This window comes from Oncorhynchus gorbuscha, unplaced genomic scaffold (genome assembly GCF_021184085.1).
Source record: "Oncorhynchus gorbuscha isolate QuinsamMale2020 ecotype Even-year unplaced genomic scaffold, OgorEven_v1.0 Un_scaffold_590, whole genome shotgun sequence".
NCBI lineage: Eukaryota > Metazoa > Chordata > Actinopteri > Salmoniformes > Salmonidae > Oncorhynchus > Oncorhynchus gorbuscha.
The window spans coordinates 408,058-435,557 of record NW_025745426.1 but is presented as its reverse complement, the minus strand read 5'-3'; the positions used below and the strand labels follow the sequence as shown (position 1 = coordinate 435,557).

At 46.6% G+C, this 27,500-nt stretch overlaps 3 protein-coding genes across 4 annotated transcripts in view; 1 reads left to right on the top strand and 2 right to left on the bottom strand.

Moving 5' to 3' along the window:
• The window catches only part of LOC124018939 (formin-like protein 2), a 46,541-nt gene extending 44,190 nt beyond the window's left edge, over positions 1-2,351 (bottom strand). For both annotated transcript variants that reach the window (XM_046334265.1, XM_046334266.1), the window contains exon 1: positions 1,393-2,351. In XM_046334265.1, coding sequence (XP_046190221.1) covers positions 1,393-1,509 — 117 coding nt within the window. In that variant the 5' untranslated portion in view covers positions 1,510-2,351. The remainder of the gene's footprint in view (positions 1-1,392) is intronic.
• Positions 2,352-6,031: 3,680 nt separating this feature from the next.
• LOC124018932 (cyclin-dependent kinase 5 activator 1-like) lies at positions 6,032-8,073 on the top strand. The gene is made up of 2 exons (XM_046334259.1): positions 6,032-6,668; positions 6,880-8,073. The coding sequence occupies exons 1-2, from the start codon at positions 6,246-6,248 to the stop codon at positions 7,396-7,398; spliced, it is 942 nt and encodes a 313-aa protein (XP_046190215.1). The 5' UTR covers positions 6,032-6,245; the 3' UTR covers positions 7,399-8,073.
• An 18,167-nt stretch (positions 8,074-26,240) lies between these two features.
• LOC124018916 (kalirin-like) overlaps positions 26,241-27,500 on the bottom strand; it is a 74,316-nt gene continuing 73,056 nt past the window's right edge. The window contains exon 48 of the mRNA XM_046334244.1: positions 26,241-27,500. This exon is cut by the window's right edge and continues 1,232 nt beyond it. The gene's annotated coding sequence lies outside the window, so the exon portion shown is untranslated.

The window sequence follows — 27,500 nt, the reverse complement described above, 5'->3', positions numbered from 1 at the left end:
CACTCAGAGAATTAAATATGAGTATGTGTGATATGAAGGACTCTTACTGACACAGAGAATTAAATATGAGTATGTGTGATATGAAAGACTCTTACTGACACACTCAGAGAATTAAATATGAGTATGTGTGATATGAAGGACTCTTACTGACACAGAGAATTAAATATGAGTATGTGTGATATGAAGGACTCTTACTGACACAGAGAATTAAATATGACAGTGTATCCGGAAGAGGCAACGCATTGCATATGCAGGGACAGAGATGGTATTTACAACAACACTCTTCCATTCTAACCAGTCATCCATAATGGGTTAGGGGACACACTCCAACACTCATACACACACTCCAACACTCATACACACACATTCAACACTCATACACACACTCCAACACTCATACACACACTCCAACACTCATACACACACTCCAACACTCATACACACACTCCAACACTCATACACACACTCCAACACTCATACACACACTCCAACACTCATACACACACTCCAACACTCATACACACACATTCAACACTCATACATACACACACCCAACACTCATACATACACACACTCAACACTCATACACACACACTCAACACTCATACACACACATTCAACACTCATACACACACACACCCAACACTCATACATACACACACTCAACACTCATACACACACTCCAACACTCATACACACACATTCAACACTCATACATACACACACCCAACACTCATACATACACACACTCAACACTCATACACACACACTCAACACTCATACACACACATTCAACACTCATACACACACACACCCAACACTCATACATACACACACTCAACACTCATACACACACTCATACACACACACTCAACACTCATACACACACATTCAACACTCATACACACCCACACCCAACACTCATACATACACACACTCAACACTCATACACACACTCATACACACACACACTCAACACTCATACACACACATTCAACACTCATACACACACACACCCAACACTCATACATACACACACTCAACACTCATACACACACTCATACACACACACACTCAACACTCATACACACACACACTCCAACATACACACACACTCAACACTCATACACACGCTCACACTCAACACTCATACACACTCACACACACTCATACATACACACACACACTCAACACACATACACACACACACTCAACACTCCTACAGACACGCACATGCATGTATGAGTGTGTGTATGTGAGCATGTGTGTGTGTGTGTGTGTGTGTGTGTGTGTGTGTGTGTGTGTGTGTGTGTGTGTGTGTGTGTGTGTGTGTGTGTGTGTGTGTGTGTGTGTGTGTGTGTGTGTGTGTGTGTGTGTGTGTGTATCACCTACCAGTGCAATGGAGAACCTCTCTTCCAGCTCAGCAGGATCAGGCATGGGCAGCTTGACAGGAGCAGCCCTGGCCCTGATGACAGCTAGCTGAGACTCCATACTCTCTGTGTTCCCCATGGCTCACACACACACCTGTACTGTCAACCCACACACACCCTTACACCAGCAACTCACACACCCCTTGCCATCAAATCAGACAAACACACCTCTCACAGTCACCACACACACAAGCACACCCGCTCACATACAATCACACCCCTAAACGTCAAATCACACACAGACAATAGTCTCTCTGCAGTCAGTCAGATACAGGCAACGCCTCCTGTAATTCGGGAATACTGTTCGGGTTTTTCTCCCTAGTGAGACACAGTCTGAACGACCGACCGACAGACTCACGCACGGCGGCACGAGATCAGAGAGATGCGGTAAACCGAAGGCGCGTGTCTACCGGGGGGCCGTGTCTATCCTCCATCCGTTCATCTTTTGTCCTCCTTTCTTCTCATCGCCGACGACGGCACGGCGCACGCACCATTTATCCGAATCCAGCTGAGACCGAAGTCCCACTGTCCGTCTCGCGCTAAATTTGCATCCCTTCCCGGTTCACTGTGTATCCTCGGTAATGGGTATGATGATGCTGATAAACGAACCGGGCGTCCCTGGTGTGTGTGTGAGCGAGCAGGCTACTTAATCCGCCCCCTCCTCCACAGGCGACAAAAGCGAGAGTTCAGCCTCCACGCACTCTTTCTCCCCCGCAACGACCCCCACTTTCTAACCCACACACAATGAGCCTTCTGCCGCTTCGCTCTCCTCGCCTCCCGCCCCCCTGCAGCGCACAGCCCACAGCCGTGAGCGAGACGCGAGGGGAGGGGGACTCGGATAACGTCTACCTCTATAGACACTGATCTAGAGTCAGTTTTACGCGTGACCCAGTAATAATTGAGGTTATGATTTGGGGAGGATAAACTGATACTATCATATTTTGGGCAATCTCTACCCAGAGCAGAGGGGAGAGGCTTTGTTTTGTTCTGATGCATCCTGGTAGTTAGAGTCTTAATCGTTTAACGACGAGCTATCTATCTCACAGATGCTCATTATCCAGACTTCTGACCCCTCCTTTATTAGGTCCATTTCTATGAATAGGCCTGTCCTATTGGCCTATAATGGGCCTGCTGATTTCTCACCCATATTCTACCTTTCTGGTTTAGGCTGTTATTTTTACAGGCAGTCTAAGCCTACTATTGCCACTACACATGTTTAGCCTACTTAAATACTGGCTTTCATAGACAAATTAAATTAGTGGATTAATTCATAATTAGGCTTTATACGACGTTAGTGGCTTTGGTATTGAGTTATTTTGGGGTCAGAAGCATGGCTATGGCCAAGATATGCGTATAGCAAGACCTTATAGTACGACCTACTAAACCCACAAGTATCAAAACAGTTTTATTCATAATGAAATTGAAAATACATAGATACAATACATAAAAAATATAGGCCTTCCTTTTAATTACAAACGATGTAGTCAGTAGGCTACAAATCCCCAACATCTCGGGCCTTTTTCTCTTATAGTCAGGAGTTTGCAAGTGAAAAAGTCAGCAGAAACATGTATTCAGGGCCTGTAGTGTCAGATCATCCTGAATCCACGCCTGCTAAGCCGCCTTTGTCCCCGTTTCTGACTGACATCTGAACAGATGGGGGCATTCACCATCACGGTGTGCGCATGACCTCTTGTGGACAATACGTATATTACAGCTACCTGATTTTGTCAGTGAGAAATTGATTTTTGTTTAGCAATGGAAGTGCAATACCATGCATGAGCCACAGGGTGGCTGCCATAAATGGCCACCCTGTTAGCTGGGTGAGTATTTGGAAAGAGCAAAATGATGAAGAAAGTCTCATAAAGGCTGCATTGGCCATAAAGCCATGCAGTAGGAGGTGGTGTCGTGATGCAGCGCTCTGCTCTGTGGAGGGAGGGTTGCCTCTGGTTGGCTCTCACAGCTCACACGCCTCTCTCTGCATGCCAAATCTCCACTTTTCTCTCAGAAGTGTGAGCCCCTCCCTACACATTTAAAAGCATTCGATTGGCTCTCAGCCCTTCCCGGACGTTCAAAGTATTGGATTGATGTAAACATGGGCCAGACTAGAGGGAGTTCCCACCATGTCTCTTTAACCAGTCCTTTTAACTACACCAACGGAAGTGAACAAATTGACACCTGGGCAGAAGGGTGGAACCAGTTGAACACAAATGAGGGAGAGGGGAGGAAAAAGAAAGAGGGAGAAGGGTGAGGGAGTGAGAATGGATGGGTGGGTGGGTGGGTGGGTGGGTGGGTGGGTGGGTGGGTGGGTGGGTGGGTGGGTGGGTGGGTGGGTGGGTGGGTGGGTGGGTGGGTGGATGGATGGATGGGTGGATGGATGGATGGGTGGATGGATGGATGGGTAATGAGCAAACAGAGATGGTGGGAGGAGAGAGAATGGAATGTGACAGGAGGGAGGGAGGGAGGGAGGGAGGGAGGGAGGGAGGGAGGGAGGGAGGGAGGGAGGGAGGGAGGGAGGGAGGGAGGGAGGGAGGGAGGGAGGGAGGGAGGGAGGGAGGGAGGGAGGGAGGGAGGGAGGGAGGTCCACCACCACTCTTTTGGGAGGGAGGATCCACCATTTCCAGTTTCTCTATCCTCCTTTCCTGTCCACCACCACTCTTTTTGCCCTCCCCTCTCATCCACCATTTCCACCTCTTCTCTATCCTCCTCTTCCTGTCCTCCTCCTCCTCCTCTTTCCTATCCTCCTCTTCCCTCCTTTCTTCCTCCTCTTCCCTATCCTCCTCTTCCTATCCTCCTCTTCCCTATCCTCCTCTCCCCTATCCTCCTCCTCCCTCCCTCCTCCTCTTCCTATCCTCCTCATATCCTCCTTTCCCTATCCTCCTTTCCCTATCCTCCTCTTCCCTATCCTCCTCTTCCTATCCTCCTCTTCCTCCTTCCCTATCCTCTTCCTCCTATCCTCCTTTCCTATCCTCCTATCCTCCTCTTCCCTATCCTCCTCTTCCTTCCTCTTCCTATCCTCCTCTTCCTATCCTCCTCTTCCCTATATATCCTCCTCTTCCTTCCTATCCTCCTTTCCTATATCCTCCTCTTCCTCCTCCTCTTCCTATATCCTCCTTTCTTCCTATCCTCCTCTTCCTATCCTCCTCCTCCTCTCTCCTATCCTCCTCTTCCTATCCTCCTTCCTATCCTCCTATCCTCCTCTTCCTATCCTCCTCCTTTCCTATCCTCCTTCCTTCCCCTTCCCCTATCCTCCTCTCCTCTCCTCCCTCCCTCTCTTCCTATCCTCCTCTTCCTATCCTCCTCTTCCTATCCTCCTCTCCTCTCTCCTATCCTCCTCTTCCTATCCTCCTCTTCCCTATCCTCCTCTTCCTTCCTATCCTCCTTCCTTCCTATCCTCCTCTTCCTCCTCCTCTTCCTATCCTCCTCCTTCCCTATTCCCTCCTCCTCTTCCTATCCTCCTTTCCTCCTCCTCTTCCTATCCTCCTCTTCTATCCTCCTCTTCCTATCCTCCTCTTCCTATCCTCCTCTTCCTATCCTCTCCTCTTCCTATCTTCCTATCCTCCTCTTCCTATCCTCCTCTTCCTATCCTCCTCTTCCTATCCTCCTCTTCCTATCCTCCTCTTCCTATCCTCCTCTTCCCTATCCTCCTCTTCCTATCTCTTCCTATCCTCCTCTTCCTATCCTCCTCTTCCCTATCCTCCTCTTCCCTATCCTCCTCTTTCCTATCCTCCTCTCCCTATCCTCCTCTTCCTATCCTCCTCTTCCTATCCTCCCTATCCCCTATCCTCCTCTTCCTATCCTCCTCTTCCTATCTTCCTCATCCTCCTCCTTCCTATCCTCTCTCTTCCCTATCCCTCCTTCCTCTTCATCCTCCTCTTCCATCCTCCTCTTCCTATCCTCCTCACCCCTATCCTTCCTCTTCCTATCCTCCTCTCATCTCCCCTTCCCTCTCCTCTCCCTATCCTCCTCTTCCTCTCACCCCTCACCTCTATCCCTCCTCATTTCCCCCCTCCTTTCCTCTGGATATATGGAGGTCATCTCTCACCCTCCTTCCCTCACCTTCCCTCTCTTCATATCCTCCTCTTCCTTCCCTCCTCTCCATCTGCCTCATCTCTCATCCTTCCTTTTCCCTATCCTCCTTTCCTCTGGAGATATGGAGGGCATCACACACACACGCACACACGCACGTACGTACACACATTGGTCGAATAACCTGTCAATCTAAGCACCATCCTCTCTGGTTGGATATTTGGAGCTGTAACTCGCGTTTAACGCTTTTAAACCGGCAGCATCTCTCGCGCACCTGCAGTTTACCGGCCTCTGTCCATTCCAAGAGCTGAGTGCCGCGCGCTTCGCTGCGACAGAAGGAGTGGCACAGCGTGTGTGTGATCGTGATTCGTGAACGTGTGTGTGATAGAGAGAGAGAGAGAGAGAGAGAGAGAGAGAGAGAGAGAGAGAGAGAGAGAGAGAGAGAGAGAGAGAGAGAGAGAGAGAGAGAGAGAGGGGGGGGGGGACTGTGTGTTCAATAGAGAGAGAGTCAGAGAGAGAAAGAGAGAGAGAGAGAGAGAGAGAGAGAGAGAGAGAGAGAGAGAGAGAGAGAGAGAGAGAGAGAGAGAGATGTGTGAGTGAATCTCGCGCATATTGCTGGAATCACCGAGTATCACACACCTCTGGATATCTCTGGACTCTCCGCGGTCAAACCGTCAATGTAGCTGTGTGTGTGAACTTTAATTAAACTATTCGAACACCCCATCGATACGGATTGGGACACAAAGCTCGGGAAGCTCCGTGTGTTGGAAGGCGCTGCGCGCTGCAGACATGGGTACTGTTCTGTCTCTGTCGCCGAGGTCAAGGAAGGCAGCGGGCGGTGTGTGTGTGGACGAGAAACCGGACCTTGCGACCGGCGGGAAACCACAGGAGAAGAGCCTAAAGAAGCGCCACTCGGTGCTGCTCCATGCTCTGACGTGGAAGAGGCTGGTCGCCGCATCGGCCAAGAAGAAGAATGCCAAAAAGGTGAATCCCAAACCCGACGCCAGCCAGGCCAAATCCGATCCCTTGGTGGACCAGCTCAACACCGACAACATCAAGAAATCACAACCGTCTAACGGAATACTCGACCGAAAACCGACAGGGCCCAAACCCGGGCCAATTCCTGTGCCTGTTCCTACAGTACCGGACCAGACCCGGCGGCAGACCCAGAATGGACGCTTATTCATCTCCCCTCGGAGGGTGGTGGTGCAGGTGGGTAACGTGTGTGTGTGTGTTTGCGCGCGCGTGTGTGTGTGTGTGCGTGCGCGCGCGTGCGTGTGTGTGTGTGTGTGTGTGTGTGTGTGTGTGTGTGTGTGTGTGTGTGTGTGTGTGTGTGTGTGTGTGTGTGTGTGTGTGTGTGTGTGTGTGTGTGTGTGTGTGTGTGTGTGTGTGAGCCTAACTGCTTGTGTTGTTCGTCCTCCAGGCTTCCACCGGCGAGCTCCTGAGGTGTCTCTCTGACTTTCTCTGCCGCCGCTGCTTCAAGCTCAAAGAGCTCACGGCCAATGAGGTCATCCTGTGGTTCCGTAACGTAGACCGGGCTCTGTTAGTGCAGGGCTGGCAGGACCAGGGCTTCATCACCCCGGCTAACCTGGTCTTCGTCTACTTGCTCTGCCGAGAGGCCGTGGAGGAAGACACAGGGTCTGAATACGAGCTGCAGGCGACCTTCCTCACCTGCCTGTACCTGGCCTACTCCTACATGGGCAACGAGATCTCCTACCCGCTCAAACCGTTCCTGGTGGAGTCCAGCCGGGAGGCCTTCTGGGAGCGGGCCCTTGGTCTCATTGACCGGATGAGCGGGCCAATGCTGAGGATAAACGCAGACCCGCACTACTTTACCGAGGTGTTCCAGGACCTGAAGAACGAGGGAGGGTCAAGGGAGAAGGAGAAGAAGGAGAAGGAGAAGGAGAAAGACGGGAAACGGATAAGCGAGTTGGATCGTTAAGAACTGGATGAGGGGAGGAGAGAGCGAGGGGGAGGGGGATTTTGTTTAGGATACGGTCGCGGACACCAGCCACACACCCGCCGGTTGTTTGAGCGGGGATTGAATGTATACTCTTGGTGAACCGGACTAACGCACGACGGGGATTTGATCGGGAACCTGAGTCTGGAATCAGGAGGAATCAGTCACACGCCTAGCTTCACCTCGCCCGGTTACCGAACTGTCGTGTCATGTGTTCGGTCAAAGCTCGGGGAATCTAACGGACACTACACGGGACTTTGGGCGGAAAGAGATAGCTATAGTTAACTTTACTGCATGCTGTATAAAAAGTATTCTGATTGTATCGTTATTGTGGCTTTTGAGAAATGGATAGGCTATTATACGGTGGACTAAAGTGATAGCTTATAGCGCGTCAGTGTTTTGGGGAAAATGTATATATTCGTTTCATAAGAGGGGGAACGACACCGTGCTCTCCAGGGGACTGGGCTCAGTGGCGCGAGAGACGCTGCCTGCCCCCAACCCCCTCTGAACGTTGAATGTACTATTTTACCACTTCAAACCAACGGGATTCTTTACCGTTAACACGTGGCAACTGTTACTATGATATTATAAAACGTTCTGTTTTATATATTGTACATTCAAAAATACAAGTATAAATCGTTACAAACGGTCACCGTGCCCCCAGCAATGTTTAATTGAATTGCCTTGTGATTAATATGATCAAGAACATGCAGTATGACGAACGCTGAAAGTTAGCCCTGTATGTAATAATCAGAGGAGTACACTTTATGGACAGCTTTAGTTTTACTAGACCCAGAGCAACACCATCTCTATGACTAATTATAAGCCTACGACTCTGGAAACCTCAAACGACGAGCCAATAGCCTTCTACAGTGAAGCAACATGCAACAGCTGTGTTAAGGTCCTGGTCAACGAGGCTATAGGTCAAAACGAGTCAATCAAAGTTCAGATGAGATCAAGCCATGCAGATCAACACTGCGTCCATACTCAGATTTAGAACCTCTATAGACATATTGCTCAATTGACAAAATCAAGGATTATTGGTGGGCTTCTTATAGAAAGAAAAACTGGAGTAGTGATCTCAGCGGCAGGCGGCCCTTGGATGAATGCAAGGCCTTCTTATTGTCGCTGTCCATGGTTCTGAAATCGATAGGTGCTGAAACCTCGCTGTATGGCAGTGTGATAATGTAGCCTACTGGAGTTTAACAGTGATCTCATCTTCACCAGTGTCATCTTTTTTTATCATCGTCATCATCTCCATTATCATCAACACCACCTCCTTCTTCTCCTCCTCATCACTATCTCCATCTGTGCGTGTGTGTTGCCATTCTATGATGACTCATCAGCTCGAGCGCAGAGCTAAAAATTTGTGAATAAAAGAAGACGGAACACGTGGTGCAGTTTTCCAAGCAGGTGATTGGATGAGTTTTGCTGCAGTCTGATAGAAGTGGCGCTGTGAAGAAGGAGAAGAGAGGAGGGGAGATACTGCGGAGTCGCGAGCCGGGGGAAGGTGGAATTCAACATTTTCTCTACCAGCCGCTGCTGCATTCCCGTTCCGTCTCCAAGGCAACAACCGAGACAGCAATGGGGATAAGAAAGACAGACAGAGAGAGGAGGGATAAAGAGAGAGCGAGAGAGAGAGACTTTACACCAGCTCACATGGCCATGAAGCAAAACGATAGAAAAGATACAAAACTCGTGTTCTCTAAACCCCCTCAAACTCATATCATCTGTTTCCTGATCAGGCTACAACAAATATGTGTTAAAATAATGCTAATGTTTTGGATTTATTAGCCTATACATGGGCTACTCCTCATCTCCCAAAGTGCAGCTTCTTCATTTAGCCTATTTTATTCCCAGTCGTTTTGTTGGGCGGCAAGGATAGGCCTTTTTTAATCTCCATTGGTGCAATAATAATCATCAGTTTCTTTGACGTGATGTAGGCTACTGTTTGTGTCGATTAAGGGGGAAAACCGGTTATGCAACTTCACACCATCAGCAACAGCTTACGGAACACGGGTTACCATGGAGACGCCGCGGAGGCAGCAGGTTGCAGAGAGGAGAGAATCAATATTAAATTATTAGCCTACAACAGAGGTGACTTATGGCAAAGATGAACACATCTCATCTGCTCATAATGTAGGCTTATATATATATATATATATATATATATATATATATATATATATATATATATATATATATATATATATATATATATACACACACACACACAGAGATATATTAAGGTATACTACTTGTATTGTTACAATGTCCTACAATGTATAACAGATGCCTCCTTACAATAACAGAGCATAGGGCTAAAAGAGAAAGAGTAATTGTCCAGTGTTTCTAGATTTCTATGAAATATGACCTATAATTAATGAAATAATTAGTGAAATAGCTTTCCTTCCTAAAAAAATGGTCATGAAGTATGCTAATAATCAGTTTTTCTGTGTTGGAATGGTGTGGGTTTAGCCCAACAACAGAACGGTGTGGACATACACCGGCAATTAAAAATATTCACGCAAGTAGACCACTGATTGGCCAGGTCATCCTCCACATCATCCTCTATGTGTAAATAACAATCATTTTTTAAACCAGTCTGTTTGAGATACACGTTTGAGGTGGGATTTTTAAAGTGTTTTTTTTCCCCCTCCAATTTATGCTTTGGCCACAAATACGAGTATATGATGAGTCAACAACATTATTTGGGTTTGAGTTAACAGAATGTGAACTTCTAAAAGTGAGATTTTCACTGGACAGTTACGTTAACCAGTGAGGCCCATTGAACATGTTAGACACAGGATCAACTGGACACATTCAGCTTTCATCATTAAAGCAGGTGTACTTCTGAGAGGAGATCAGAGGCCTTATTCACAAACTATCTCAGAGTAGAAGTGCTGATCCAGGGGGGGGGACTGAAAACTAGCTGTTATTGGCAGACAGGTTTAGAACTCTCTTTCTATTAACTAAATTACCGCCTGGGACACCAGGCTGGCTGAAACTCCATCCCAACACAACGGGCTTTGATTTCAGGAGGTCTTTTCAAACAGCTCTTACACTAAAAGGGCTTTATCAAAATGTTCACAATTTCACAGAATTATTCCAACCTCCTCGTGTGGAAATATATATAAAACACAGGAAATCACATGTTTGACTGCACTGGGCCTGTGAGCAGCTTTATGAATATGGGCCCCAGACTCATAGAAAACACATACTGTATGTAGTATAGCGATGGGCCTTCACAGAGTTTGGAAAACTTTGTTTCATTTAGAGCCTACTGTCATTATAAAGGCTGCCATGTTGGCAACAAAGGTTCCACTTCTGGTAAGAATTTGAGTATTTGTCATGGAATGCTAAGTGCTCTGTATCTATGAGCTGATGCCTCCACCTAGTGGTCCTAAAAGGAGTCACAGTGTGTGTGTGACATTAACTAACATAACTATTTAACTACTCTCTCAACACTTTAAACCTTCAGTCCTTCACCCTCTATAGCAGTTAGTCCCATTTCACTGGCAAATGCATCATTTGCATGACCTGACCTGATAACATCTGGGCACACACACACACACACACACACACACACACACACACACACACACACACACACACACACACACACACACACACACACACACACACACACACACACACACACACACACACACACAGTGTTGTTATCATTTTGAGTGAAGTTGTTTTATGTTGTTTCAGCGTTTCAGCGTTGTGTGAGTGTTGTCCTGACACACACACCAAACACACACACAAACAAACATACACACACACAGTGTTGTTATCATTTTGAGTGAAGTTGTTTTATGTGGTTTGACTGTTTCAGCATTGTGTGAGTGTTGTCCTGACACACACACCAAACACACACACAAACAAACATACACACACACAGTGTTGTTATCATTTTGAGTGAAGTTGTTTTATGTTGTTTCAGCGTTTCAGCGTTGTGTGAGCGTTGTCCTGACACACACACCAAACACACACACAAACAAACATACACACACACAGTGTTGTTATCATTTTGAGTGAAGTTGTTTTATGTTGTTTCAGCGTTTCAGCGTTGTGTGAGTGTTGTTTCAGCGTTGTGTGAGTGTTGTTTCAGCGTTGTGTGAGTGTTGTTTCAGCGTTGTGTGAGTGTTGTTTCAGCGTTGTGTGAGTGTTGTTTCAGCGTTGTGTGAGTGTTGTCCTGCTCCCCTGTGAGGTCAGGCCGTTTGAATAGTGAGCAGAGGTGGAAATGACTTGCGCCACCCGTTACCAAGCAACCACATGTTAGCCTGGAAACTAATCTTCCTAAAGAGCAAATGTGAAAAACAGACTCCTGCCACCCAAACTCAGACAGACGGTGTGTGTGAGATGAAAGAGAGAGAGAGCGAGAGAGACCGAGACAAAGACAGAGACAGAGAGAGAGACAGAGACCAAGAGAGTGAGACAGAGAGACAGAGAGAGAAACAGAGAGAGAGAAACAGAGAGACAGAGACAGAGAGACAGAGACCAAGAGAGTGAGACAGAGAGAGAGACAGAGAGAGAGACAGAGACCAAGAGAGTGAGACAGAGAGAGAGCGAGAGAGAGGTAGGCCTAAAGCCTCAGGGTTTCTCTTATCTCCTTTCTATCTCATTTAAGGGCCAATCAGAAACATGGAACACAACCTATTTGACCATCAGGAACTCCCAGGGTGTTTGCATGTTTAAATTTGTGACACATTTGACTGTCTGTTAAAAGCACACACCCCTCAGGCAGCAATAACACCTACCAATGTGCAAGCACACACACCCCAGGCAGCAAGTCACCACGCAAGCTCCACCAAGACCCTCTTGACCTGTGTGTGTGTGTCATTATAGGCCTATTATTCATCTTAATTTAAATACATTTTATTCGACTTTATTAAACGTAGTTCGTTGTCAGACATTTGGTCCGGTTGGAGAGCTCTCCCTGTGTCCGCCAGGCCGCACGCACGGCCCGTTAATGTTTAACCGATTCCTCCATCAGACTACCCTACTATTACCGTGCCATTTCAACCACACTGTTGGAAGGGACTTGGATCTCCGTGGTAGCATACGTCCCCGGTCCTATTCTCTCTGCCCACGAGAGAAAATGCAATGTCAATATTAACTAAATAATGAACAGGCATGCAACGGCCATTAGAACTCCGCTTCCATGTAGATAGTGCCCACCTGCTCAACACAAAGAACAAAGTAGAACAAGTCATTTCAGAGTTTTTATTTGTATGTCTATGCGACAGCTATACAGGTCTCTATGCCTGCGTTGGTAGCCTGTCTGCTCAAAACTGGCCTCTGATCCAATTACTTGTCCCTACGGGAATATTGTACAACCGGCTAATCTCTAATGAGTGGTCGATGGATTATATGTTTATAGCGCCTTTTCAAATTATATTCACATTTATTTGAACTTTATCCCTTTTCCCGTCTGCTTTGTTTTTTGTTGTTGCTTGTTTCCACGCAGTTTTCCTGCACCTGCTTAACGCGAGCCGAACGAACAAAACGTCATCTTCATCATGTATTGTGCGCGTGGCTCAGCGTGAGGCAGGTGCAGATCTCTCTCCATTTGGAATGGTGCTCACCTTCTCGAGAGGGAAACATTTAGGCAAACACAGACAGATTAGACTCCATGGGAAAGTCCAGAGACGGAGTTATGGAGTTGTCATTGGTGATGTACCGGTAGCCTAAAATAAATCAAATCAAGTTGAGTTGATGCTGACCAAAAGCTGTTTATTCGAAGCAGCAGATCATTTTATTTTGAATAAAGGAATTTCATAAAGCAGATTGTGAAAATAAAACTTTTGGGAAACATATATAGCCTATCCTATAAGACTCACTTGCCTGCATTGAAGGTGCACAGCTGGAGATGAAGATGCCTTGTTGGTCCGAACCGAGACGTCCTCTCTCTCATGGGTGGTTATAGCCTTCAGACCCTGCTCGAGCCAGTGTCCTGGATTTATAGGTGGTGTAACACCGAGACGTCCTCTCTCTCATGGGTGGTTATAGCCTTCAGACCCTGCTCGAGCCAGTGTCCTGGATTTATAGGTGGTGTAACACCGAGAACATGAGAAGGGTTGGGGGTTTGACTCTTCCCGGACACACCTGCTGCAGGACTATATGAACCCTAGACGCTGATCTAAGGCCAGTTTTTGGTTAAGGTTAGGATTTGGGGGAGGGTAAACTGAACCTAGATCTGTGCCTACGGGCAATTTACACACTCCCTCGCGATGGAATTGGCCAGGATCCGAGAGGGGCGGGGTGAGAGGTGGAGGGTTGTTCTACTCCATTTTGGGTGTTCCGGTCCTGTTTGAAGAGCTTCGTATACATACGTCACTTTTTCATGGTACACCTTTTGTCAAATTTGCCGTCAAAAGTAGATTGTTTTTGGGGGGCATTTAAACTAACCCTTCCCTTAACCTAATTATCCTAACCTGCTTCGTTACTTCCTAATCTGCTGCTTAAATTCTCTTAAACCTGCTACAAAAAGTCAAGTTTGACAAAAGCTCCATCTCCTCTAGACTAAACCGTTTTTTCATACCCTTGTAGGCAGTTGCTCTTTAACGGATAGAGCTGATAAGGTTGATCGGCTGGAAACAGAGGGAAGAGGATGGAAAGATGTTGAACTTACTATATGCCTCAGGGAGGTGTGTGTGTGTGTGTGAGTGAGAGAGAGAGCGAGAGAGAGAGAGTGAGAGAGTGAGAGAGGGAGGGCAAGCTAGATAGATAGATAGATATAACCCCCTACATCATTGTAATCATTATATCACCTATTTCCATGAGGTTTATGAATTAATCGTCTGGTCGTTGATGTGGGCTCAGAATTGTTTTACATAGTGTTTTTCCCAGTTTGGAAGGAAGCTTTTCAAATGTATTTGAATATAGCAGGCCAAACCTAATCATGTCATACACTCCCCTATGAATGCTGGGAATGCAATTTATGGGCTCCCGAGTGGCACAGCGGTCTAAGGCACTGCATCTCAGTGCAAGAGGCTTCAATACAGTCCCTGGTTTGAATCCAGGCTGCATCACATCCGGCCGTGATTGGGAGTCCCATAGGGCGGCGCACAATTGGCACAGCGTCGTCCGGGTTTGGCCGGAGTAGGCCGTCACTGTAAATAAGAATTTGTTCTTAACTTACTTGCCTAGTTAAATAAAGGTTAAGTGAAACATGTTGTGCCCAGTAGAATAATGTATTGTGTCATTTTGGAGTCACTTTTATTATAAATAACAATAGAATATGTTTCTGAACACGTCTACATGATGCTCCCATGACTATATGGATAATCATGAATAAATCCTGAATAATGAGGCATAAATATCATACCCTCCCAAAAAAACTCCCGTTATTGGTACATTTTACATTACATTTAAGTCATTTAGCAGACGCTCTTATCCAGAGCGACTTACAAATTGGTGATGGTGAGAGGACAGTATGTTTTGGGGGCATGATCGTTGTGCAGCTCACTCATCATTATTCACTATTCATTCATGATTATATGTAATCATGATAGCATCCACATTAATGTAGAATTGTTTAGAAGCATATTCTATTCTTATTTACAATAAAGAATAACACAATACATTATGTACCGTTCATTTCTACTGGACACACCATAATCCGAAACGCAAATGCATCCAAATGTCGAGTCACAAGCATGATGTAGTAACTGCATGCTCGGAATATGGGAACAAATACTAACCCTTTGCATTATATTTAATAAAGTATAAGTTAAATGTGTCCAAATACTTATGACACCTTCAAATGGGGAGACGAGACACATCATTTTGACATTTCATATTGAACCTTTATCTAGGCAAGTCAGTTAAGAACAATTTTTTATTTACAATGACGGCCTAATACAAAACACATCATCCAAAACACAACCAAAACAAACAGCAAATGCATCCAACAAGTTTGTAGAGTCACAAGCTTGATGTAGTCATTGTGTGGTAGGAATATGGGACCAAATACTAAACTGTTGACTCAATTTACACGATAAGTGAATTTGTCCAAACACTTTTGACACCTCCAAATGAGGGGACTAGATACACAAAGTACATACATATTTATATAGTAAACAGATATGTATGCAATACTCTCAAATAAAAGGTGACATTCTGTGCTGTTACCTCATATAAAACATTTGATCTCAAATCCAAAATGCTGGAGTATACAGATAAATGTAAAGTTTTAGCTTCACAGTCTAAATAAATACATGGGGAGTTTATATATATGATGATTACTATACAGTAGGGAAGGAACTCACACCAATCTTTGTACAACGCCTGAGTGAGCCGCCCCTCGCGCCTGACTGACATCGCTTCTTTCTTTCCTTCCTTCCCTCTTCCCACTCACTTATCTACTTACCAATCAGTGATTACCTATAGGAAGGAAGGAAGGATGCATCTGTAAGTATTGGCACAGAGCCTGACTTTATTTAGTGGACTCTAGCTCCCCCATGTGGTGGTGAGAACTTAGGTCTCATATTCATTAAGTGTCCCAGTGTATGAGTACTGATCTAGGATCAGTTTGACTCTATGGCCCCGTTCAGAAACAACCCCTAGGCCCTACCCTCTATGGCCCGTCCAGAAACAACCCCTAGGCCCTATCCTCTATGGCCCCGTCCAGAAACAACCCCTAGGCCCTACCCTCTATGGCCCCGTCCAGAAACCACCCCTAGGCCCTACCCTCTATGGCCCCGTCCAGAAACCACCCCTAGGCCGTACCCTCTATGGCCCCGTCCAGAAACAACCCCTAGGCCCTACCCTCTATGGCCCCATCCAGAAACAACCCCTAGGCCCTACACTCTATGGCCCCATCCAGAAACAACCCCTAGGCCCTACCCTCTATGGCCCCATCCAGAAACAACCCCTAGGCCCTACACTCTATGGCCCCATCCAGAAACAACCCCTAGGCCCTACCCTCTATGGCCCCGTCCAGAAACCACCCCTAGGCCGTACCCTCTATGGCCCCGTCCAGAAACCACCCCTAGGCCGTACCCTCTATGGCCCCGTCCAGAAACAACCCCTAGGCCCTACCCTCTATGGCCCGTCCAGAAACCATCCCTAGGCCCTACCCTCTATGGCCCCGTCCAGAAACAACCCCTAGGCCCTACCCTCTATGGCCCGTCCAGAAACCACCCCTAGGCCGTACCCTCTATGGCCCCGTCCAGAAACAACCCCTAGGCCCTACCCTCTATGGCCCCATCCAGAAACAACCCCTAGGCCCTACACTCTATGGCCCCATCCAGAAACAACCCCTAGGCCCTACCCTCTATGGCCTCGTCCAGAAATCACCCCTAGGCCCTACCCTCTATGGCCCCGTCCAGAAACCACCCCTAGGCCGTACCCTCTATGGCCCCGTCCAGAAACAACCCCTAGGCCCTACCCTCTATGGCCCGTCCAGAAACCATCCCTAGGCCCTACCCTCTATGGCCCCGTCCAGAAACAACCCCTAGGCCCTACCCTCTATGGCCCGTCCAGAAACCACCCCTAGGCCGTACCCTCTATGGCCCCGTCCAGAAACAACCCCTAGGCCCTACCCTCTATGGCCCCATCCAGAAACAACCCCTAGGCCCTACACTCTATGGCCCCATCCAGAAACAACCCCTAGGCCCTACCCTCTATGGCCCCGTCCAGAAATCACCCCTAGGCCCTACCCTCTATGGCCCCGTCCAGAAACCACCCCTAGGCCCTACCCTCTATGGCCCCATCCAGAAACCATCCCTAGGCCCTACCCTCTATGGCCCCGTCCAGAAACCACCCCTAGGCCCTACCCTCTATGGCCCCGTCCAGAAACAACCCCTAGGCCCTACCCTCTATGGCCCCGTCCAGAAACAACCCCTAGGCCCTACCCTCTATGGCCCCATCCAGAAACAACCCCTAGGCCCTACACTCTATGGCCCCATCCAGAAACAACCCCTAGGCCCTACCCTCTATGGCCCCGTCCAGAAATCACCCCTAGGCCCTAACCTCTATGGCCCCGTCCAGAAACCACCCCTAGGCCCTACCCTCTATGGCCCCATCCAGAAACCATCCCTAGGCCCTACCCTCTATGGCCCCGTCCAGAAACCACCCCTAGGCCCTAACCTCTATGGCCCCGTCCAGAAACTACCCCTAGGCCCTACCCTCTATGGCCCCGTCCAGAAACAACCCCTAGGCCCTACCCTCTATGGCCCCATCCAGAAACAACCCCTAGGCTCTACCCTCTATGGAATGTTTTCCCACACAAGGAAACAGATTCTCTTACACCATAGCCTATGTGTGAACAGTATGTTTATGTCATATAATTGTAGGTTTTATTGACCACCTGCCCCAATTATCTGCTGCTGATGACTGGGATGAATGTAGGAGCAGATTTCAGGAGCAGGACAAGACACCCTCATTGTGACTGATGACTGATATAAGGGCATGTACGTGATAGGCCTATCTGGCTTATATGATTATGATGGTCATAATGCTTCATGACAGTGTCATAAAGTGTATTTTCTACAAATTATTTAAAATATGATTGAAAGACACATGACTGTAAAGAATTCATAACAACAACAACAAAGGATTTAAGAAACACATTTTCAAACGAAAGGAAACTTCTTCGCAGGAAAAAAACTAATTTGAATAAATGTGGGTTTTGACACTTATGTAGGTGCCATAACATAACACAACATATATCACAACATGTGTAAATATATGGGTCATGACAGTGTTATGACAAGTTATGTCAGATGTTGTGACAGTGGGTGTTAAGTAAAGTGCTACCGTTCCTTTCTATACCTGCATAGGTGCTGCTATCACCCCTATGGGTTAAACTACCTTAAAAGGGCAGGATCATACCCAATGATCTACTAACACCCAGAAGGGCATGCTGGCATTACACACACACACACACACACACACACACACACACACACACACACACACACACACACACACACACACACACACACACACACACACACACACACACACACACACACACACACACACACACACACACACACACACACACACACACACACACACACACACACACACACACACACACTGTGAAGTGGTCATGTGTGCTAACGGAGAAATCAGGTGGAATCCTGTCTGTATTATTGCACTAATTCTGTGGAATCCTGTCTGTATTAATGTAAGAAATTGAGCTCAGATGCATCCTGTTTCTATTGATCGTCCTTGAGATGTTTCTACAACTTGATTGGAGTCAACCTGTGGTCAATTGAATTGATTGAACATGATTTGGAAAGGCACGATTTGGAAAGGCACACACCTGTCTATATAAGATCCCACAGTTGACAGTGCACATCAGAGCAAAAACCAAGCCATGAAGTCGAAGGAATTGTCCGTAGAACACAGAGAAAGGATTCTGTCAAGGCACAGATCTAGGGAAGGGTACCAAAACATTCTGAAGCATTAAAGGTCCCCAAGAACACAGTGGCCTCCATCATTCTTAAATGGAAGAAGTTTGGAACCAATAAGACTCTTCCTAGAGCTGGCCGCCCGGCAAAACTGAGCAATCGGGGGGGAAGGGCCTTGGTCAGGGAGGTGACCAAGAACCCGATGGTCACGCTGACAGAGCTCAAGAGTTCCTCTGCTGAGATGGGAGAACCTTCCAGCAGGACAAATATCTCTGCAGCACTCCACCAATCAAGCCTTAATGGTAGAGTGGCCAGATGGAAAACACTTCTCAGTAAAAGGCGCATGACAGCCCGCTTGGAGTTTGCCAAAAGGCACCCAAAGGACTCTTAGACCATAAGAAACAAGATTATCTGGTCTGATGAAACCACGATTGAACTCTTTGGCCTGAATGCCAAGAGTCATGTCTGGAGGAAACCTGGCACCATCCCTACGGTGAAGCATGAGGGTGGCAGTGTCACGCTGTGGGGATTCTATGTTTTGTGTTCTATGTTTTCTATTTCTGTGTGTTTGGCCGGGTGTGATTCTTAATCAGAGGCAGCTGTTTATCGTTATGTCTGATTGAGAACCATACTTAGGTAGCCTTTTCCCACCTGTGTTTTGTGGGTAGTTGTTTTCTGTTTTGTGTGTCTGCACCAGACAGAACTGTTTCGGTTTTGTTCGTTCTCTTTGTTGTTTTTGTTATTCAGTGTTCAGTTCTATTAAAATATCATGAACACTTACCACGCTGCGCTTTGGTCCACTTCTTCAAACAGCCGTTGCACTTCTGGAGAAGTCTCTGAATGTCCTTGAGTAGCACTGCCAGAACCTGGACTTGAACCCGATCAAATGTCTCTGGAGAGACCTGAAAATAGCTGTGCAGCAATGCTCCCCATCCAACCTGACAGAGCTTGAGAGGATCTGCAGAGAAGAATGGGAGAAACTCCCCAAATACAGGTGTGCCAAGCTTGTAGCGTCATACCCAAGAAGACTCAAGGCTGTACACACTGCCAAAGGTGCTTCAACAAAGTACTGAGTAAAGGGTCTGAATACTTATGTAAATGTGATATCAGTTTTCATTTATAATACATTTGCAAACATTTCTAAAAAGCTGTTTTTGCTTTATGGGGTATTGTGTGTAGATGGATGAGAAAAAACCTATATTTCATCCATTTTAGAATAAGGCTGTAAAGTAACAAAATGTGCAAAAAGAAGGGGTCTGAATACTTTCTGAATGCGCCGTATGTAGAATCCTGTGTGTTAATGGAGGAAGTATGTAGAATCCTGTGTGTTAATGGAGGAAGTATGTAGAATCCTGTGTGTTAATGGAGGAAGTATGTAGAATCCTGTGTGTTAATGGAGGAAGTATGTAGAATCCTGTATGTGTTAATGGAGGAAGTATGTAGAATCCTGTATGTGTTAATGGTGGAAGTATGTAGAATCCTGTATGTGTTAATGGAGGAAGTATGTAGAATCCTGTGTGTTAATGGAGGAAGTATGTAGAATCCTGTATGTGTTAATGGAGGAAGTATGTAGAATCCTGTATGTGTTAATGGAGGAAGTATGTAGAATCCTGTATGTGTTAATGGAGGAAGTATGTAGAATGTATGTGTTAATAGAGGAAGTATGTAGAATCCTGTATGTGTTAATAGAGGAAGTATGTAGAATCCTGTATGTGTTAATGGAGGAAGTATGTAGAATCCTGTATGTGTTAATGGAGGAAGTATGTAGAATCCTGTATGTGTTAATAGAGGAAGTATGTAGAATCCTGTATGTGTTAATGGAGGAAGTATGTAGAATCCTGTATGTGTTAATGGAGGAAGTATGTAGAATCCTGTATGTGTTAATGGAGGAAGTATGTAGAATCCTGTATGTGTTAATAGAGGAAGTATGTAGAATCCTGTATGTGTTAATGGAGGAAGTATGTAGAATCCTGTATGTGTTAATGGAGGAAGTATGTAGAATCCTGTGTGTTAATGGAGGAAGTATGTAGAATCCTGTGTGTTAATGGAGGAAGTATGTAGAATCCTGTGTGTGTTAATAGAGGAAGTATGTAGAATCCTGTATGTGTTAATGGAGGAATTATGTAGAATCCTGTATGTGTTAATGGAGGAAGTATGTAGAATCCTGTGTGTTAATGGAGGAAGTATGTAGAATCATGTATGTGTTAATGGAGGAAGTATGTAGAATCCTGTATGTGTTAATGGAGGAAGTATGTAGAATCCTGTGTGTTAATGGAGGAAGTATGTAGAATCCTGTATGTGTTAATGGAGGAAGTATGTAGAATCCTGTATGTGTTAATGGAGGAAGTATGTAGAATCCTGTATGTGTTAATGGAGGAAGTATGTAGAATCCTGTATGTGTTAATGGAGGAAGTATGTAGAATCCTGTGTGTTAATGGAGGAAGTATGTAGAATCATGTATGTGTTAATGGAGGAAGTATGTAGAATCCTGTATGTGTTAATGGAGGAAGTATGTAGAATCCTGTGTGTTAATGGAGGAAGTATGTAGAATCCTGTATGTGTTAATGGAGGAAGGACTTGATTAGTGTAGTGTCAACAACGCACCCACTGCCAGCTGGCCTACTTCAGCAGTACTGTATCATTTTAATCATTTTAGTCAATAAGATTCTTGCTACGTAGCTTAACTTTCTGAACATTCGAGACGTGTAGTCCACTTGTCATTCCAATCTCCTTTGCATTAGCGTAGCCTCTTCTGTAGCCTGTCAACTATGTGTCGGTTTATCCCTGTTCTCTCCTCTCTGCACAGACCATACAAACGCTCCTCACCGCGTGGCCGCGGCCACCCTACTCTGGTGGTCCCAGCGCGCACGACCCACGTGGAGTTCCAGGTCTCCGGTAGCCTCTGGAACTGCCAATCTGCGGTCAACAAGGCAGAGTTCATCTCAGCCCATGCCTCCCTCCAGTCCCTCGACTTCTTGGCCCTGACGGAAACATGGATCACCACAGACAACACTGCTACTCCTACTGCTCTCTCTTCGTCCGCCCACGTGTTCTCGCACACCCCGAGAGCGTCTGGTCAGCGGGGTGGTGGCACCGGGATCCTCATCTCTCCCAAGTGGTCATTCTCTCTTTCTCCCCTTACCCATCTGTCTATCGCCTCCTTTGAATTCCATGCTGTCACAGTCACTAGCCCTTTCAAGCTTAACATCCTTATCATTTATCGCCCTCCAGGTTCCCTCGGAGAGTTCATCAATGAGCTTGATGCCTTGATAAGCTCCTTTCCTGAGGACGGCTCACCTCTCACAGTTCTGGGCGACTTTAACCTCCCCACGTCTACCTTTGACTCTTTCCTCTCTGCCTCCTTCTTTCCACTCCTCTCCTCTTTTGACCTCACCCTCTCACCTTCCCCCCTACTCACAAGGCAGGCAATACGCTCGACCTCATCTTTACTAGATGCTGTTCTTCCACTAACCTCATTGCAACTCCCCTCCAAGTCTCCGACCACTGCCTTGTATCCTTTTCCCTCTCGCTCTCATCCAACACCTCCCACACTGCCCCTACTCGGATGGTATCGCGCCGTCCCAACCTTCGCTCTCTCTCCCCCGCTACTCTCTCCTCTTCCATCCTATCATCTCTTCCCTCCGCTCAAACCTTCTCCCACCTATCTCCTGATTCTGCCTCCTCAACCCTCCTCTCCTCCCTCTCTGCATCCCTTGACTCTCTATGTCCCCTATCCTCCAGGCCGGCTCGGTCCTCCCCTCCCGCTCCGTGGCTCGATGACTCATTGCGAGCTCACAGAACAGGGCTCCGGGCAGCCGAGCGGAAATGGAGGAAAACTCGCCTCCCTGCGGACCTGGCATCCTTTCACTCCCTCCTCTCTACATTTTCCTCCTCTGTCTCTGCTGCTAAAGCCACTTTCTACCACGCTAAATTCCAAGCTTCTGCCTCTAACCCTAGGAAGCTCTTTGCCACCTTCTCCTCCCTCCTGAATCCTCCGCCCCCTCCCCCCTCCTCCCTCTCTGCAGATGACTTCGTCAACCATTTTGAAAAGAAGGTCGACGACATCCGATCCTCGTTTGCTAAGTCAAACGACACCGCTGGTTCTGCTCACACTGCCCTACCCTATGCTCTGACCTCTTTCTCCCCTCTCTCTCCAGATGAAATCTCGCGTCTTGTGACGGCCGGCCGCCCAACAACCTGCCCGCTTGACCCTATCCCCTCCTCTCTTCTCCAGACCATTTCCGGAGACCTTCTCCCTTACCTCACCTCGCTCATCAACTCATCCCTGACCGTTGGCTACGTCCCTTCCGTCTTCAAGAGAGCGAGAGTTGCACCCCTTCTGAAAAAACCTACACTCGATCCCTCCGATGTCAACAATTACAGACCAGTATCCCTTCTTTCTTTTCTCTCCAAAACTCTTGAACGTGCCGTCCTTGGCCAGCTCTCCCGCTATCTCTCTCTGAATGACCTTCTTGATCCAAATCAGTCAGGTTTCAAGACTAGTCATTCAACTGAGACTGCTCTCCTCTGTATCACGGAGGCGCTCCGCACTGCTAAAGCTAACTCTCTCTCCTCTGCTCTCATCCTTCTAGATCTATCGGCTGCCTTCGATACTGTGAACCATCAGATCCTCCTCTCCACCCTCTCCGAGTTGGGCATCTCCGGCGCGGCCCACGCTTGGATTGCGTCCTACCTGACAGGTCGCTCCTACCAGGTGGCGTGGCGAGAATCTGTCTCCTCACCACGCGCTCTCACCACTGGTGTCCCCCAGGGCTCTGTTCTTGGCCCTCTCCTATTCTCGCTATACACCAAGTCACTTGGCTCTGTCATAACCTCACATGGTCTCTCTTATCATTGCTATGCAGACGACACACAATTAATCTTCTCCTTTCCCCCTTCTGATGACCAGGTGGCGAATCGCATCTCTGCATGTCTGGCAGACATATCAGTGTGGATGACGGATCACCACCTCAAGCTGAACCTCGGCAAGACGGAGCTGCTCTTCCTCCCGGGGAAGGACTGCCCGTTCCATGATCTCGCCATCACGGTTGACAACTCCACTGTGTCCTCCTCCCAGAGCGCCAAGAACCTTGGTGTGATCCTGGACAACACCCTGTCGTTCTCAACTAACATCAAGGCGGTGGCCCGTTCCTGTAGGTTCATGCTCTACAACATCCGCAGAGTACGACCCTGCCTCACACAGGAAGCGGCGCAGGTCCTAATCCAGGCACTTGTCATCTCCCGTCTGGATTACTGCAACTCGCTGTTGGCTGGGCTCCCTGCCTGTGCCATTAAACCCCTTCAACTCATCCAGAACGCCGCAGCCCGTCTGGTGTTCAACCTTCCCAAGTTCTCTCACGTCACCCCGCTCCTCCGTTCTCTCCACTGGCTTCCAGTTGAAGCTCGCATCCGCTACAAGACCATGGTGCTTGCCTACGGAGCTGTGAGGGGAACGGCACCTCAGTACCTCCAGGCTCTGATCAGGCCCTACACCCAAACAAGGGCACTGCGTTCATCCACCTCTGGCCTGCTCGCCTCCCTACCACTGAGGAAGTACAGCTCCCGCTCAGCCCAGTCAAAACTGTTCGCTGCCCTGGCCCCCAATGGTGGAACAAACTCCCTCACGACGCCAGGACAGCGGAGTCAATCACCACCTTCCGGAGACACCTGAAACCCCACCTCTTTAAGGAATACCTAGGATAGGTTAAGTAATCCCTCTCACCCCACCCCCCCTAAGTTTTAGATGCACTATTGTTAAGTGACTGTCCCACTGGATGTCATAAGGTGAATGCACCAATTTGTAAGTCGCTCTGGATAAGAGCGTCTGCTAAATGACTTAAATGTAATGTAAATGTATGTAGAATCCTGTATGTGTTAATGGAGGAAGTATGTAGAATCCTGTGTGTGTTAATGGAGGAAGTATGTAGAATCCTGTATGTGTTAATGGAGGAAGTATGTAGAATCCTGTATGTGTTAATGGAGGAAGTATGTAGAATCCTGTATGTGTTAATGGAGGAAGTATGTAGAATCCTGTATGTGTTAATGGAGGAAGTATGTAGAATCCTGTATGTGTTAATGGAGGAAGTATGTAGAATCCTGTATGTGTTAATGGAGGAAGTATGTAGAATCCTGTATGTGTTAATGGAGGAAGTATGTAGAATCCTGTATGTGTTAATGGAGGAAGTATGTAGAATCCTGTATGTGTTAATGGAGGAAGTATGTAGAATCCTGTATGTGTTAATGGAGGAAGTATGTAGAATCCTGTATGTGTTAATGGAGGAAGTATGTAGAATCCTGTATGTGTTAATGGAGGAAGTATGTAGAATCCTGTATGTGTTAATGGAGGAAGTATGTAGAATCCTGTATGTGTTAATGGAGGAAGTATGTAGAATCCTGTATGTGTTAATGGAGGAAGTATGTAGAATCCTTTATGTGTTAATGGAGGAAGTATGTAGAATCCTGTATGTGTTAATGGAGGAAGTATGTAGAATCCTGTATGTGTTAATGGAGGAAGTATGTAGAATCCTGTATGTGTTAATGGAGGAAGTATGTAGAATCCTGTGTGTTAATAGAGGAAGTATGTAGAATCCTGTATGTGTTAATGGAGGAAGTATGTAGAATCCTGTATGTGTTAATGGAGGAAGTATGTAGAATCCTGTATGTGTTAATGGAGGAAGTATGTAGAATCCTGTATGTGTTAATGGAGGAAGTATGTAGAATCCTGTATGTGTTAATGGAGGAAGTATGTAGAATCCTGTATGTGTTAATGGAGGAAGTATGTAGAATCCTGTATGTGTTAATGGAGGAAGTATGTAGAATCCTGTATGTGTTAATGGAGGAAGTATGTAGAATCCTGTATGTGTTAATGGAGGAAGTATGTAGAATCCTGTGTGTTAATGGAGGAAGTATGTAGAATCCTGTGTGTTAATAGAGGAAGTATGTAGAATCCTGTGTGTGTTTATGAGGGAAGCCTGCAGTCAAAGAGTGTACATGTACATTACACTGTATATGAAGAGACACAACAAGGTTCCTATAGAAAGGCCTTATCACTCTAGCGTAGCATATTCACGACCGCCAAGCTAGCTAAGGAGAACCACGTGATCACATTCAGTGCAGTATTCCATTGAAATAAAGTGATTTTTTTTACAAATTGGTCATTTTTGGCCAAATGTGCAAATGTGTCATTTATGGACAAATGTGTCATTTTGTCACATGGTGAAGACATTCAGCTACTTAAGAGACTGTCTGGAAGCCAGCTAATGTATTTACACTCTGAAATGTTTTCCACCCTCTCTACTGTGGTCATCTGAGTTAATGTGCCAATAGCTATCCCCATTCCACTGGCAAAGAACCCCGTTGTGTGACGTTTGACACGATGCATCGGTCCCTTCATAACGACAGACAGATACAGACAGACTACAGTATTAGTAACGACTACATACACATGTTCCATTTCAGAGATGAAAAATGGTCTTTATTACAAACCACCATACAGAACTCATAGAGGTGAGATAGCAGCCATTTTGCAAGTACACATCACTGTATAATAACCTGTATGGCTAAGAGGGGCTAGGTCCCAAATCACACCCTACTCCCCATATAGTGCACTCCTTCAGGCAAAAGTAGTGCACTACATGGGGAATATGATGTCTTTTGAGTTTTGCCCAGAGCCTGTATAACCTGTGTAGTATGAAGCTATAGGCAGCAGTGCTGCCACTGCAGATACAAACCGGGGTTAGAAGTTACCCTCAGACAACACTGACCTAGGGTCAGTTTAGTGTTTCTACTCACGGTTAAGGTCAGATTGGGGAGAGAGTAACCTGATCCTAGATCTGTGCTGAAGGGCAACTTTTACCCTGAGCAGGGGAGAGTTGAAGGGTTAACTAGTTCAGCAGTTAATTAAAACCTGAAAATCCAATATGGCGGCAAGGCTTCTGTTTAATATGAAGGAGTTGGACTGACGTGTTCCCCAGCTCCCTGTTGTCCTGTTAAATCATGTACATGTCTGTAAAATACTATTTACATATTTTACAAAGAATGCATAATATTACGGGTCAAACTCTGGGTGACATTTAAAAGTATGAGGATGCACACTCTGAGTCCTTCACACTGCCCAACAGCAGCTCTACAGGAACAGGAAACCACATCAAAGGGACACAGGGATTGATCAGTGAAAAACACAGAGAACACAGGGGTTTCTATTCAATACAAACAGAACCCAAAGGACAACCAACACACACACACACACACACACACACACACACACACACACACACACACACACACACACACACACACACACACACACACACACACACACACACACACACACACACACACACACACACACACACACACACACACACACACACACACACACACACACACACACATACATGCAAGCACTCATACATACACACCATACATGCAAGCACTCATACACAAACGCACCCACACATACAGACGTTAATGTGACAATACTTCTCTTCTCTCTGTTTTCTATTCAGGTGAAAAACAGAATATATGAATCATATAAGAACTATATATACTTCATAATGCGCTCAGAGCTCTATTTATGTGGTGAGACTTTCGCTTTCTTTTACACATATTAACAAACAGGAAATGATGTCACCTCACCGGGGTCATGGGTTGGGGTGGGTGGGTGAGGGTTCAGTCCATTTATTTTGACCCCCACGCCATGAAAGCAGAAAC

Coding starts and splice junctions, on each gene's coding strand:
- LOC124018932 (XM_046334259.1), top strand. CDS start 6,246: ATGGGTACTGTTCTGTCTCTGTCGCCGAGGTCAAGGAAGGCAGCGGGC. Junction 6,669..6,879: donor CTCGGAGGGTGGTGGTGCAG/GTGGGTAACGTG, acceptor TTCGTCCTCCAG/GCTTCCACCGGCGAGCTCCT.